The 15,287-nt window shown below is 41.9% G+C and overlaps 2 protein-coding genes across 2 annotated transcripts; both read right to left on the bottom strand.

Annotated features, from left to right (window-relative positions):
* Positions 1-3,558: 3,558 nt before the first annotated feature.
* On the bottom strand, positions 3,559-7,336 carry LOC134640878 (extracellular calcium-sensing receptor-like). The gene is made up of 9 exons (XM_063492935.2): positions 7,227-7,336; positions 6,759-7,053; positions 6,499-6,585; positions 6,124-6,393; positions 5,694-5,900; positions 5,336-5,611; positions 4,763-4,990; positions 4,552-4,675; positions 3,559-4,469 (listed from the first exon to the last, which is right to left on the bottom strand). The coding sequence occupies exons 1-9, from the start codon at positions 7,334-7,336 to the stop codon at positions 3,559-3,561; spliced, it is 2,508 nt and encodes an 835-aa protein (XP_063349005.1).
* Positions 7,337-10,622: 3,286 nt separating this feature from the next.
* On the bottom strand, positions 10,623-14,524 carry LOC134640877 (extracellular calcium-sensing receptor-like). Its single transcript, XM_063492934.1, has 9 exons — positions 14,319-14,524; positions 13,791-14,085; positions 13,543-13,629; positions 13,172-13,441; positions 12,777-12,983; positions 12,413-12,688; positions 11,848-12,075; positions 11,614-11,737; positions 10,623-11,533 (listed from the first exon to the last, which is right to left on the bottom strand). The coding sequence occupies exons 1-9, from the start codon at positions 14,426-14,428 to the stop codon at positions 10,623-10,625; spliced, it is 2,508 nt and encodes an 835-aa protein (XP_063349004.1). The 5' UTR covers positions 14,429-14,524.
* Positions 14,525-15,287: the final 763 nt, after the last annotated feature.

Below are 15,287 nucleotides of genomic sequence, written 5' to 3'. Positions count from 1 at the left end.
CTGATTTGTCATGTGTTTGATATATTTTGATGACAAGTACTTTTTGTTGGTCATATTATATCGGGTAAAAATCACCCGGCATTAGTGATTGTGTTACTATTTATAGCGATAGTGTTCTAGGGTTAAATGATCTGCTAGAGGGTGTGGGTCCCCGTGTTTTAACAGGCCGGCATGATTGCGGATGCCATGCAGGTACGTCCGCACCGTACCGCCGCCGACGCCTCACCACACACCCCCATCGCCTGATTGAGGCCGGGGAGCCATCTGGGTGAACCTACTCCTCCCAACCGGCTTCCAACCTGGCGACAGGGCTAGGTCTTCTCTGGAGGCTGCCCACGCCTCCAGCGGTGGTGGCCTGCAGGCACGGTCGTGAGCCCCTGCTCACAGGCGGCTGGGCCGACATCCTTTGCTCCGGAGCAGCTCGTGCCTCAACCTCGGACCTGGCATGGGGACATCGGTCTCCCCACACGTTCCTCCACCGCTCCCGGCTGGAGCGGACCCTCATACACCTCCTCCATCTCTGGCTGGAGCGGCTCCTCCACCTCCAGTGGGCACGGACCCTCTGGCACCTTGTCCACCACTGGCTGGAGCAGCTCCTCCACCACTCCCAACTGGAGCAGCCCTTCACCCGTCTGTTCCCCCTCCTCTGGCAGGCGCGGACCCCCGCGCGCCTCGTCCACCACCTCCGGCTGCTGAGGTGCCCCAAGTGGCTCCTCCACCGCTTCCCCACCGTCAGGTTACACCGGTGGGGGTGGCGGCGGCGATGCTGATCAGGCTTGAAGCAGCATCGCCAGGTTCGCCAGGTTCGCCATTCTCTCCAGGCCAGCCAGCGGCGCGCCTCCGCGGGCCGCCATCTCGGCCATCCTCTGGGCCAGCTCCTCCCTCTGGCTCGGTTGTAGGTGCGTCCAGACGGCACCGCCGACCACGCCTCACTACAAACATAAAACAGACTAGCTGACTGACTGAATGGCTGGTTGGCTGAACAGAAAACACAGCCACAGAATTCACGATGACAAGACAGACTTAAATACACTGACTGATGATGATGATTAGAGAGTCCTGAGTCCAGAGTCCCAAAAGAAATAGTTCTGGCAGGCGACCGCGTGGCCAGTGGCTGAGCCGAATCAGTTCTGGAGGGCAACTGCATAGCCAGCAACTGAGGATAAACAGTTCAGGAGGGCAGTGGTGTAGGAGCCGCAAGCAGTGGCGCTGCAAACGAGGCAAGGCCAGCAGGTGCGGAAACCTCTGGCTGAGACGAGGCAGGGCCAGCAGGTGCGGAAATCTCTGGCTGAGACGAGGCAGGGCCAGCAGGTGCGGAAATCTCTGGCTGAGACGAGGCAGGGCCAGCAGGTGCGGAAACCTCTGGCTGAGACGAGGCAGGGCCAGCAGGTGCGGAAATCTCTGGCTGAGACGAGGCAGGGCCAGCAGGTGCGGAAACCTCTGGCTGAGACGAGGCAGGGCCAGCAGGTGCGGAAACCTCTGGCTGAGACGAGGCAGGGCCAGCAGGTGCGGAAACCTCTGGCTGAGACGAGGCAGGGCCAGCAGGTGCGGAAACCTCTGGCTGAGACGAGGCAGGGCCAGCAGGTGCGGAAACCTCTGGCTGAGACGAGGCAGGGCCAGCAGGTGAGGAAACCTCTGGCTGAGACGAGGCAGGGCCAGCAGGTGAGGAAACCTCTGGCTGAGACGAGTCAGGGCCAGCAGGTGTGGAAACTTCTGTCTGGGACGAGGAAGAGCTCACAGCCGGCTCTGGATGCTATGGCTGCAGGTCAGGTGATTGAGCTAGAGCCTGAACTGGTGGCTGAATAAAAGGCAAGTGATTGAGCTAATGGCTAAAGTATAGGTTGTAGAGGTGGATAAAGTGGTAGACTAGCAGGTTGCTGAGCTAACTCTTCCCAGCCTCCAGAACATGAGGAAAATGGCTGGACAAGCTCACCTGAGCCTCCAGCGAGGTCAGGTTGAGGAATTGGCCAAACCCTGGCCTTCCCCACCCGAGAAACAGGAACAGGTGCAGGGACGGGTTGGGTCCTGGTTGCCCTCACCCTGGGAGCTGGCAAAGGAACAGGTGATGGCTGGACGTAAGCTGCCCCATCACCCAAGGAACTGGCACGGGTGCAGGGACGTGCTGAGCCCTAGCTGCCCGAGGATCTGGTGTGGGGACAGGCTGAGCCTTAGCCACCCTCACCCGAGTAACTGGAACAGGTGAAGGGGGAGGAAGGGTTTGAGCCGCACTTCCAGCAGGAAAAGGCTGAGAGATTGATGTGGAAATAATGACAGGATGAGAAATGTTATCAGACTTAGCAGCATGAATGTCCTTAATGGGAGCCTCAGAGGGCAAAAAAGTCTTTATGGGTGCAGGTCTCAATTAATATTGATCGGATAGCCCAAAATATGATTACAGTACACAGTCTGGATTAGGTGGACGATGAACAGCGGCCATTAAAGTATTGGGAGGATTAATAGTCTCTGGGTTATGGTGAGGAGGAAGAAAAAGTCAGTTTCACTCACCACTGGATATTGCTGCACCGAACAGTAAGAGCGACGGTGAAATGAGCCTTGCCTCCCCTTAGCTGTGACAGCAGGAAGCCTTCATCGAGCCGAGATGGGAGTTGGAGCCACTGTGCCACGGCGAGGTGGAAGCGCCGCTGAGAGAAGTGGCTGGTGGGTGGAGCGGAGCTGCGAGAGTGTGAGCAGCTGAAGCCTACTCTCTGTGGCAAATGCTCGCGTGCAGGTAAGGCAGCAGGTGGGGGGCCGTTGCGTCTCCAAGGTCCACTGAGAGCCAGATGAGTCCCCACGAAGACGTGCTCATACTCCGAGAAGAGCTGCTGTTTCCGCCTGAGCTTTCCCACCAAAAGGGAAAGCGCTGCTTCCTGCCGCTCAATTAAATCAGAGTCCGCTGGGTCCATTGCGTGTCTTCGCGCCCCACGGGTCTTGTCATTCTGTCAGGCATCGCGGTGTGGAGAGAAGGAAGAGAGAACCCAAACGCAGGACTCACGGGTTAGTGTGGAATGAAGATGATGTTTATTTTAAGGACAGAGAGAACAGTATATGAAACGGACTAGCTGACTGGCTGAATGGTTGGCTGGCTGAACAGAAAACACACTCACGGAATCGAAAATGACAAGACAGTGGACAGGAAGAAACTGAGGGCTTAAATACACTGACTGATGATGATTAGAGACCAGTGAGTACACAGCTGAACATAATCTGACTAATAACACATAGGAAGTAGAACTAGACATGATGCACATAGAAAAAGCTGGCACAGTAAAACAGGAAACATGAACATGTGGAAAATAAACAGAACATGAGCAAACTTACAACACTGGGTCAATGACCCAGGAACCCTGACAGATATAGCTAAATTATGTATAAGGTTAAATTTAACAATGTAGTGTCACAGAATCAATACTTGCACATTCTAGCATACACAGTAAAGGAGAAATCCAAACTTTCTTTATATGTTCTCACTTTTATATTTTATTTAATATATTTATATAAATGTATTATTTATATTTATTCACCATGTATATTTTTCTACTGCATGCGGAAAACTTTTTTTTATGATTCAGTGTCACGGCCCATTATAACTTTTTTTGTGTTCATCTCTGGTCTCAACAGGATGATGTAACATTTGGGTCCAAACAGTGCGACCAACAGGCCAAAGCTTGAGGCCAAGATGGCAAATACCTCCACTGCATCTGCATGGTTTCCAGGTGAGCTGATATAAGCAGGAACAAAGGCCACCCACACAGCACAGAAAATCAGCATGCTGAATGTGATGAGCTTGGCCTCATTAAAACTGTCAGGGAGATTCCTTGCCAGGAAAGCAATTAAAAAACTGAGGAAAGCCAGTATGCCAATATAGCCCAATAACACTCCAAAACCAACACTAGACCCAATTGAACACTCATAAATGATCTTATCATTGTGGTATTGGGTGTTTTTATGTGGAGTTGGAGAGGAAGAAACAAGCCAGGTAGTGCAGATGACTGCTTGAATACAAGTAAGAAACAGAACTGTTCCTCTCTGCTGCATAGCACCAAACCACTTCAGACTGGCTCCCCCTCCTGGCTTGGAGGCTTTGAACACAGCCAGAACAACCATGGTTTTTACCAGGATGCATGAGACACACAGCACAAAGCTGATCCCAAATGCTGCATGTCTGAGTTGGCATGTCCACAGCCTGGGTCGTCCAATGAACAGCAGTGAACAAAGGAAACACAACTTGAGTGACAGCAATAGCTGGAAACTGAGTTCTGAATTGCTGGCACGTATTATAGGTGTTCTGCGATGGTAGAAAAAGATCCCAAGAACAACAGCACATATGAATGTGCCCAGCAGTGAGGTTGCTGCCAAACAAAATCCCAAAGGCTCATGGTAGGAGAGGAACTCTGTCTTCTTGGGAACACAGTGGTCACGCTGGGGGTTTGACCAAAAATCTTCTGGACAACTGGTACACTCAAAGGAGTCTTAAAAAAAGATGATGGTGAAATGCATTTTATATTTCCAAGAAAGAAACAGAATATATGATGTTGAAAGATAAACACCTACCTGTCTTATTAGTAATTTTTCCCTCAGAACAAGGGATGCAGTCGAAACAGCATTTGGGTTCCCCCTTCCTTCTCACCATGTGGGTACCAGGAGGACAGTTCTCACTGCATACTGATCGAGGTGGCTATAGGATAAAATTAGATATTACCTGCCAGAAGGATATATACTATACATATGGCAAAATATAAAAATCAGAAAAAACATATTTAACCTTTTTGGATTTAAAGTTCCAGAAGATTTTATTTTCATCAAGTATGAGTTCTTCACCTTTGAAAGCTGACCCCTTAACCTCACCCACATTCTGAACTTTAGTGCTTCCATCAGAGAGCCACAACCAGTTCATCACATCGTAAATTGGTACCACATCACCATTTTCATCAAAGGACACTTGATCGCCAAATGGAGTGGTAAAGTTAACCCTTTCCAAGTAATAAAGAAGCTGTTAAAAGGGGGATTCATAAGAAATAAAAAAAATTCACATTAAAATAGTGGGATTTGGTATTAAATAGTGAAATAAAATATTACACCTATTAGATTTAAATATAAACTCCATTAACTAAACAAGGTATGGTACTAATAAAATTATATACAAATGCAGGTCTGATTTAAATGGACGAAGTACTACTATTTGTTTCGAGTGCCATAAATCCTTATAGCTCCTTCCAGTTGTGTAACCAGTAAAACATATGGCATTGTGTTTAATCCCACAGAATGAAGTTCACCCTGAAAGTAATCACAAGCAAACGATTTTTTCGTTTAGGCGGTCTGTAAACTGATATCACACCTGCCATGGCTCCAGTGACTTCAAAGCAGCACAGCTGTTCCCTCTGAAAGGCCCTCTTCCTGGCTTGCACCGCAGCATGTCATCAAGGGAATGTGCAAGAGCATAAACAGCTTTGTACACGTTGTACTCAGGCCGAAGGCTGGAAATGTCCAAGAACTCAGTGTCTACATTTTCTAGATCTTCCTTTCCAGTGCATAGCATGCCTCCGCCTTGCAGCCAGCCTGATGGAACTGGTGAAAATTTGCACTGAAATGTGAATTCCCAAAACTGATTCACCTGAAATATTTAGATTGTTTAAAATATAAGTTATGATAACATGGGGTTCTCACACATACCATAGCAAAGGATAAAGGCTCACCATGCTATTTCCATAGCTACTGTTTTGATGTAGATTGGGACGTATTTTTAACAGAAATTCCCTGAGCCCTGGTATTTCCCCATGACGAATGGCAATGCCCAGTGTACCACCCAGGTATGGCATAAGCTGAGGTGTTTGGAGCACAGCAGCTGCTGACCAGGCTTCACTTGCCATCCACTGTAGGCCTGTTACATTTTGCCTCACCACCTGTGCATTGTAATATACCAAATATTGAAACTAGCAAACACTTTAGGGACATCATGCCAATGAACTTCTTGCAGATCTTGCAAAATAATTCCACATGATTAAATTTCTTTACCCATTCACACAAACATGCAAGATGTTTTACACACTATAGTTATTCAAGTCTTTGCATTATTAATAAGAAAAGTTAGTAAGTAGTAATAATAAAATTGTTTTAAAGCCAAACCTCTTCCATAAGATTTAGTATGCGACTCTCATATGCAAAGACTATGACCACATGAGCTGTGGATTTTTTCATCACATTCACAATCCTCCTGAGCTCATCTGCGTCTTTGTCCCAAGGTAAAACTTCAGTGTAGTCTAGGCAACCTTCACCAGACAAACTTAGCTCGAATTGTAAGGATCTGGCAGCGTGGCGTCCATAATCATCATCACTGATAAGCAGACCTGCCCAAGTCCAGTCGAAATGTTTTAGAATTTTAATTATAGCACGAACCTAAGTGAATACAGATTAAAACATAAGAGCATAGGTAAGAAGAAAACTTTCAGTGGATTAGCTGCTCATCATCTACTGGCAATAATTCCGTTAATTGAATTTTACTTGGAAAGCATCACTTGGGATTGTCCTAAAGAAGGATGGATACTTTTCACGGTCAGTCAGACAGGAACATGTGGCAAAATAACTCACCTGTAAAAGACAAAGACTATATTTTGTTAAAATATGCAAAGCCTTCATTGCCTCCTTTAAATTTTTCAGATGGGGTACATTGGTCTTGTCACTAAATTTACAATTAAGTCAATATAAACAAACAGTGAACAGTCATACAACAAAAATATGGTATAGTTAAACTGAAAACTTACTATCGGTACTCTGTATAAACCTAAGACACTGGAGATGGCAATAGAAGCTGTAGAGGAAGAATCACCAACAATCCCTAGAACAGGAGGATTTCCAGTACATGTATCATCTAATATAATTTGCTCCTCCTGACCACTGGCTAATGACAATACTCCACGGAATCCAATTCCAAGTTCATTGCAGTTGTCATAAAGAGTGTATCCCAGAGTCACATTAGGTAACATGTTGGTGTTTCTGTTGATTTCATCAATAGCAAAAGCCATGGTTTGTGCCAGTCTAAATCCTAGTTCATAAAAACTAACAAGAAACATTTCAATTGAAAAATACATCAGGAAAAATGTTGCAAAATAAGTGATACAAAAAATGAAGGAAACTGAATAATGCATTTTATGCATTAACACAAATATTTATATTTGTATTAGGTTTTTCTGGTGGGGGGTTGTGCTATTTTCCTATTTTTTCGTACTTACCCACTGCAAGTAGGTTGTTGTTGCTCTGAGGTAAAAGATGGATAAGGAACACTTGAGTAAAAGTGGACTGGAAACAGTCCTCCCAGAATCACATCTCCACTCTTGTGCATTTCATTGAGATGAAACTGTCCCCGTAGCTGACACGAGGATGGAAACAGAGAAGAGGATAAAACATAAGAAAAGTTGGAATACAGCAAAATGACCAGGACCAAATTGGTTTGTAAAAATGAACACATGACAGCTTTCTGGTTTTTTGAGCCTAGTTGTGGCATTTTATTCCTTTGCCATTCCCTTTTAATAGCATGCTGTGTTCACTGTTTTTGTATACCACCCATCAGGGAAAAGGATGAAGAAAGGGCAGGGCCTAAAATACATTTGGTCAGAGACTGTTGTATCCAAGTAGGCTTAGGTAACACTGTGAGCATGTTGTGTGTGTGGAATGTACTGTAGCAACAAGCCCTCAAACACACACACAAAACAAAAGAAAGAAAGGCTTTTTTGTGCTTTCTGTTTCCTGAGCCCATCTGGTGGATGAGTTAGACCAGGCATGTCAAAGTTAAGGCTTGATGGTCATAATCAACCTGGCAAAGGCTTCAATCAGCCCACTGCTCGGGGTTGGAAAATTTGAATGAGTCTATAACTTTGTGGACTTTTAAAGGTATTTTTTATTGGTTTTACAGCTTTTCCTACTGATTAAAACCTCCCCGACAGCCATTCATATTACACCAAGTAATTACAAGTAATTGAGTTATAGATAAAAAATTACATGACAGAAAGGTTCCTGCTTTTCTCTCTCTGATATAGAAATTTTGATTAAAAAAATACATCAGTAAACAAAAAGGTTATGTGTCATAAATACGGGACAGTCTGGGCATTAAGCTACCAGAATCTTTTCTGTAATTTTACACATTTATCAGTGTAAAATGAGTTTGACATCCCTGAGTTAGAGGCTGACAAGGCAAAACAGGTGGGTGGTAAGCAAGCAAGCAAGTAATTTATACAGCACTTTCAGACAACTCCCAGCTGAAAACAAAGTGCTATACACTTGACATGACAAAAAATGTTACATTAATAAATAAATACATAAACATAATTACATTAATACATAAATAAATTAAAACAATATAATCAACACATTGGATTAAATTGAAACATTAATACTGTGTCAAAAGCCAAGGAATAAAAATGGGTTTTACGACCCGTTTTTAAAAATGGACAATGAAAAGGCCTCTCTAATGTGCAGGGGCAGGCTATTCCAGAGGTTAGGAGCACCATAGAAAAGGCCTTATCACCTCTGAGCCTCCTCTTGGAGCAGCTTGTCAGCTGACCTGAAAAACCTGGGGGGTGGGCCAGTTCTAGACAGGCATATATGAGGGGGCAAACAGAAATGTAAAAGGGGGCACATGGAGGTAGGAAAAGGATGGATTGTGGTGGGGTGCTCTGGATAACTGTTTTTGTCATGTAATTGGATTACACTTTTGTCAGGAGTCTACCCTAAGACCTGGCCAACTTGAAGGCTAAGCTTCTGCTGGTCTAGGTCTTAGGGTCACTGAGACACACAAATGCCCTGACCACGGTGAGGTGGCAATCCCTCAGGGTGAAACCTGAAAAACAAAACAATAAAATAAAATAAAATACTGTATTGTATTTAGATGTGGATGGTTTACCTTCTGCCTCCCAAAATTTCAAACATTTTATACCTGGCAACTATTAACCAGAGGGGGCTTGGAGCCAAAAGCATGGGACTACATTTATCCATGTACATCTTTCTCAGAAGCAAACATGTGGGTACCATATGAAGGCGAGCTTTGCTTCCTCACAAGACAAAAGGTGGCATCCCATGCTACAGTCATATCACTATCCACCTGGAAAAGAAATATTTACAGTAATCCTGGTTTTGTTTTCTAATCCTGCAAAAAGATTGAGGTCAGCAAAAGCCAGAGAACACAGATACACAAGGTCCAAGGTTCAGACGCAACCAGACTTTATAAATGAAGAGGATCAGGTTGACCAAATTTTACCATCACTAAATATCACATTACTATGTATGAGTTAATATTAAACAAGCTCTATACACAGCAACAATAAACAATGACATCAAGTATCTGTAGATTGTATTTTGACCTCTGCAAATGGACTTACCTTTCCAAATTCTCCAGCAAAGGCTGCTGCAAAAATCCCTCAAAAAAAATCTGACTCTCCAGTCACAGACAAACAAGAAAACATTAGCAGAGTGCTTCTTGTTCCTATTGACCCATTTGGACAGTGACTGTGCGGCACTGCCCTGGCAAACTGAAAAAGAGAAATCAAGTTAAAAACCACAAACAGGATTTCCATAAAGACCACAATGACATTTAAGAATCAATAAACAGTAATGCATCACAAATGTATCACTCATCATTGATTCATTTTTCAATTAAATATGAATAGGTTCCTTAACAGCCTGCACAACACTGGCAGTCAGTCTAGGATTTACCACGCCTCTGTCCCTGCTTCAGCTGGGATACACTCCACTCAGTTAGGTAAGCAGTTAAGAGAAAAGATGGATGGATTGGCCGGACAAGAGAAACTTCTTTTTCTGGCACTGTATAGACATTTAACTACACATTTAATCCCCCTGATATCTTAATAGAAGATGAAGAAGTACAATTTCAAAAGCACATCCCATTATTTCTATATGATAAGTGTGGAAAATTACAGAAAATCATCTGTCCCACATGTATAATAAAAAGTTTTTGTTGAATTATAAACTTGTTGTTGTTTTTCTTTGTTTTTTAACCAAAGGCAGGGAACTTTTCTGAAATGTAATTGTTTTTCTATTACTTAACTACTTTGGTGTAGTATGAGTGCCCGTGGGGAAGTCTTTATCACCAGGAAAATCTATAAAATTATACAAATACAGTTAAAAGTCCAAAAATTTATGCCCTTCATATTTTCCAAAGCCATTGGAGTCTTTGATGGGTCAATCCTGGGCCCCAGGCCTTATGTTTGACATCCCTGCTTTAAAAGTCATGTTCTTCATTGTGGATGTGGAAACCATATAAAAACTGTCCAATGTGTTTCTTAAAAGGTCAAATACATGTGGCTATATAATAAGACTGCTATATGAATGTAAGCTGAATGTTTAGTTTATTTAGACTTTAGAGCAAAGTAGCCTTTTATTGTCATTGTACATGTACATTGACATTGTAGGTGCTCTGCACCAACTGTGCATGGAATAGAAATACAAATAGTAGAAGATCAAGAATAAATACCAGAAAGAGAATATATATAAAACAGGGGGAAGCCACACAATAGAAAGGCACATATTAGATTTCATGATTTTTTAATTCAATATATTTATATAAATGTATTATTTATATTTATTTTTCCACATGTATTTTTCTACTCGTTTTTTTATGATTTAGTTCCACGGCCCATTATGAATGTTTTTGTGTTCATCTCTGGTCTCAACAGGATTATGTAACATTTGGGTCCAAACAGTGCGACCAACAGGCCAAAGCTTGAGGCCAAGATGGCAAATACCTCCACTGCAGCTGCATGGTTTCCAGGTGAGCTGATATAAGCAGGAACAAAGGCCACCCACACAGCACAGAAGATCAGCATGCTGAATGTGATGAGCTTGGCCTCATTAAAACTGTCAGGGAGATTCCTTGCCAGGAAAGCAATTAAAAAACTGAGGAAAGCCAGCATGCCAATATAACCCAATAACACTCCAAAACCAACACTAGACCCAGTTGAACACTCATAAATGATCTTATCATTGTGGTATTGGGTGTTTTTATGTGGAGTAGGAGAAGCAGAAACAAGCCAGGTAGTGCAGATGACTGCTTGAATACAAGTAAGAAACAGAACTGTTCCTCTCTGCTGCATTGCACCAAACCACTTCAGACTGGCTCCCCCTCCTGGCTTGGAGGCTTTGAACACAGCCAGAACAACCATGGTTTTTACCAGGATGCACGAGACACAAAGTACAAAGCTGATCCCAAATGCTGCATGCCTGAGTTGGCATGTCCACAGCCTGGGTCGTCCGATGAACAGCAATGAACAAAGGAAACATAACTTAAGTGACAACAATAGCTGGAAACTAAGTTCCGAATTGTTGGCAAGTACTATAGGTGTTCTGCGATGGTAGAAAAAGATCCCTATAACAACAGCACATATAATTGTTCCCAGCAGTGAGGTTGCTGTTAAACAAAATCCCAGAGGCTCATGGTAGGAGAGAAACTCTGTCTTCTTGGGAACACAGTGGTCACGCTGATGGTTTGACCAAAAATCGTCTGGACAACTGGTGCACTCCAAGGAATCTGACAATAAAAGCTAAGATGGTGAAATGCATTTTACATTTAATATAAATTAAGTAAAATATGCAAAGACAAGCACTTACTGCTCTTATTGTTTATTTTTCCCTCAGAGCAAGGGATACAGTCAAAACAGCATTTGGGTTCTCCCTTCTGTCTCACCATGTGGGTACCAGGAGGACAGTTCTCACTGCATACTGATCGAACTGGCTGTTAGACAAAATTAATATTACCTGCTAGAATTACATATATTGTGCACATGAGAAAAATGAAAAATGTACATATGGGAAAAGATAAAAGTATGCAATATCGGTTTAAACCTTTTTGGATTCAAAGTTCCAGAAGATTTTGTCTTCATCAAGTATGAGTTCTTCACCTTTGAAAGCTGACCTCTTAACCTCACCCACATTCTGAACTTTAGTGCTTCCATCAGGGAGCCACAACCAGTTCATCACATCATAAATTGGCACAACATCACCATTCTCATCAAATGACACTTGATCGCCAAATTGAGTGGTGAAGTTTACCCTTTCCAAGTAATAAACATGCTGTTAAAAACAGATGTATAAGAATTAAATTACTTTTAACAATGTAAACTGTGGCCCTGCTGTTCAGTATTCAAATATTAGAGCTATTAAATTTGAATATAGGAATTCATTACTTTTAAACAAGGCCTCTAGTAATGTGTCATACTTATTCCATTAATGGGTTCTCTGATCTAATTACAGTAACCACTACTTTTGCCCAGGAGAAAAGATAATCCTCAATCCAGGTTTTTCATAGTTAATCTTATAACACTGAATTTTGCCTTACAGGGTAAATTTTTTTTCTAAATGTAATTACAGACCAATCAATTTAGACAAAAAGTGTAACCTGATATCACACCTGCCATGGTTCCAGTGTTTGTAATGTGGCACAGCTGTTCCCTCTGAAAGGCCCTCTTCCTAGCTTGCATCGCAGCATGTCATCAAGGGAATATGCCAGAGCATAAACAGCTTTGTACACATTGTACTCAGGCCGGAGGTCGGAAATGTCCAAAAACTCAGTGTTCACATTTTCCAAATCTTCCTTTCCAGTGCATAATGTACCACCCCCTTCCACCCAGCCTGCTGGAGCTGGTTCAAATCTGCACTTAAATGTGAATTCCCAAAATTGATTCACCTGAAATATTATGAAAACTATCTTAGATGTTATACATAATAAAATATGCAATTCCTGCAAATACCACAGGAAATGGTTTAACTCTCACCATGCTATTTCCATAGCTATTATTGTGATGCAGGTCAGGACGTATTTGTAACAGGAATTCCCTGAGCCCTGGTATTTCTCCTCGACGAATAGCGATGCCCAGTGTACCACCCAGGTATGGCATAAGGTGAGGTGTTTGGAGCACAACAGCAGCTGTCCAGGCTTCACTGGCCATCCACTGTAGGCCTGTTACATTTTGCCTTACCACCTGTGCATTATGTTTGACCAAATGTATAAACTCATATTGTAAGTAGCAACTCTTTTAGTGACATTATGAATTCTTCATTACTAGTTTTCTCTACTCATTCAATATATAAAGACATAATACATCTGTTACACAGCGTAGTGATGCAAATCTATATAGCTAGTAAAAATTTAAAACTTTTAAATCCAAACCTCTTCCATAAGGTTTATCATGTGACTCTCATGTGCAAAGACAATGACAACTTGAGCTGTGGATTTTTTCATCACATTTACAATCCTCCTGAGTTCATCTGTTTCTTTGTGCAAGGACAAAATTTCAGTGTAAGCCAGGCAACCTTCACCAGACTGACTTAACGCAGACTGGAAGGATCTTGCTGCATGGAGTCCATAATCATCATCACTGACAAGCAGACCTGCCCAAGTCCAGTTGAAATGTTTTAGAATCCGAATCAAAGCAAGAACCTAAGTGAATACAGATTAAAACATGAATGCATAGACAAAACAAAACTTAGTTACTCATTAGTTACACATGAATGTTTATAATTGTGCTAATCGATTTTCACCTGGAAAGCATCACTTGGGATTGTCCTAAAGAAGGATGGATACTTTTTACGGTCACTCAGACAGGAACATGTGGCAAAATAACTCACCTGTGAAAGATACAGGCTGTATATTGTAGAAATATTCAAAGCCTTGACTGCCTCCTTACCTTTTTTAAGCTTCTATCTTGTCATTAAACTTACAATTAGGTCTATATATTTATATTAAATATAACCAAAAATAATATTTTATTTTTAAACTGGAAACTTACCATAGGTATGCTGTACAAACCTAAGACAGTGGAGATGGCAATTGAACGTGTAGAGGATGAATCACCCACAATTCCTATGACTGGAGAATTTCCAACACATGTATTATGTAATATAATTTGCTCCTCTTGACCACTGACTAATGACAATGCTGCACGGAATCCAATTCCAAGTTCAACGCAGTTATCATAAAGAGTGAATCCCAGAGTCACATTTGGCAGTAGGTTGGTGTTTCTGTTGATTTCATCAATAGCAAAGGCCATGGTTTTTGCCTGCCTAAATCCTAGAACATCAAAACTAACAAAAAAACACAGTCTGCTGTTGAAACATATAGCAGGATACCTGGAAAACATTTTGCAACCATACACGTTTGCAACTACTCAAATGAAAAGAACAGAAACAATTAAAGTAACATGCTAAATGAGAAAAATAAAGAAAATTCATATTGCAAGATGTGTGTATTTGTTCTTAATGCCACTGTTGGCAAAGATTTCCCAAAGTCTTTTGTGCTGTTTCACTGTCATACTTACCCATGGCAAGTAGGCTGTTGTGGCTCTGAGGTAAATGACAGGTCAGGGAATCTTGAAAAGAAGTGAACTTCAAACAGTCCTCCTAGGATCAGATCTCCACTCTTTTGCATGCTATTTAGATGAAACTGTCCACGTGACTGGCAGGAGGAGGAAGACAGAGAAGAGGCTGCAGTAAAAGAAAAGTAACAATACAACAAAATGAACAAGAGCAAATTGGCTTGTACAAGTGACGACATGACTATTATCTGCTTTTCCCCTTTTTTCAGCCCAGTCATTAGGTTTCATGGCTTTGCAATTCCTTCTTATTGACATGCAGTACTGTAAATAACCTATCAGAGCAGACAGCAGAGTATGGGCAGGGCCTATAATACGTTTCATTTGAGATCAGTTTTTATTGATGCAGATGCTATGATTGAACATACACTCACTTGTGACTATGCAGGTTAGAGAGTTAGAAAGTTAAAAATAATTTTTGTGTTTTGTTTTCATATTTATCAAGTGCAATAAAAGGGGGGAGAAATATTCTTGTGGTTAAATCATTGAGACATATAGTGAGCAAATGAATAAATAAATAGATTCAAGATGATAATCTGAATAAATGTACAAGAACCTTCTATATTAACCCTTTAAGACCTACCATAGAACCAAGTCCGCAAGTTGATATACATCAATACAAACATTATATTCCAAATTTTAATAATATGTATGCATTAAGTCCATAGTAACTACATAAATTGCAAAAACGTGCAATAAACTACAAAAAATTTGAAAATTGATTTTGTTTTTTTAACACATATTTCTAGTTAGAGAAATTTCAGAGGTTTATCCCTCAAAACTGTAAATGCAAAGAAGCTGCACAAAATAGTTTCCAACCACAGGAAATTTATTTTGAGTGTCTTTATAGTTTTATTTTTTGAGATACACCAATTTTTATATACTGCAGGAAAAACAAAAATAAATATTATAATG

This window comes from Pelmatolapia mariae, linkage group LG14, assembly GCF_036321145.2.
Source record: "Pelmatolapia mariae isolate MD_Pm_ZW linkage group LG14, Pm_UMD_F_2, whole genome shotgun sequence".
NCBI classification, from domain to species: domain Eukaryota; kingdom Metazoa; phylum Chordata; class Actinopteri; order Cichliformes; family Cichlidae; genus Pelmatolapia; species Pelmatolapia mariae.
Note: the sequence above shows the minus strand (reverse complement) of the source record. Positions and strands in the feature narration are given on the sequence as shown.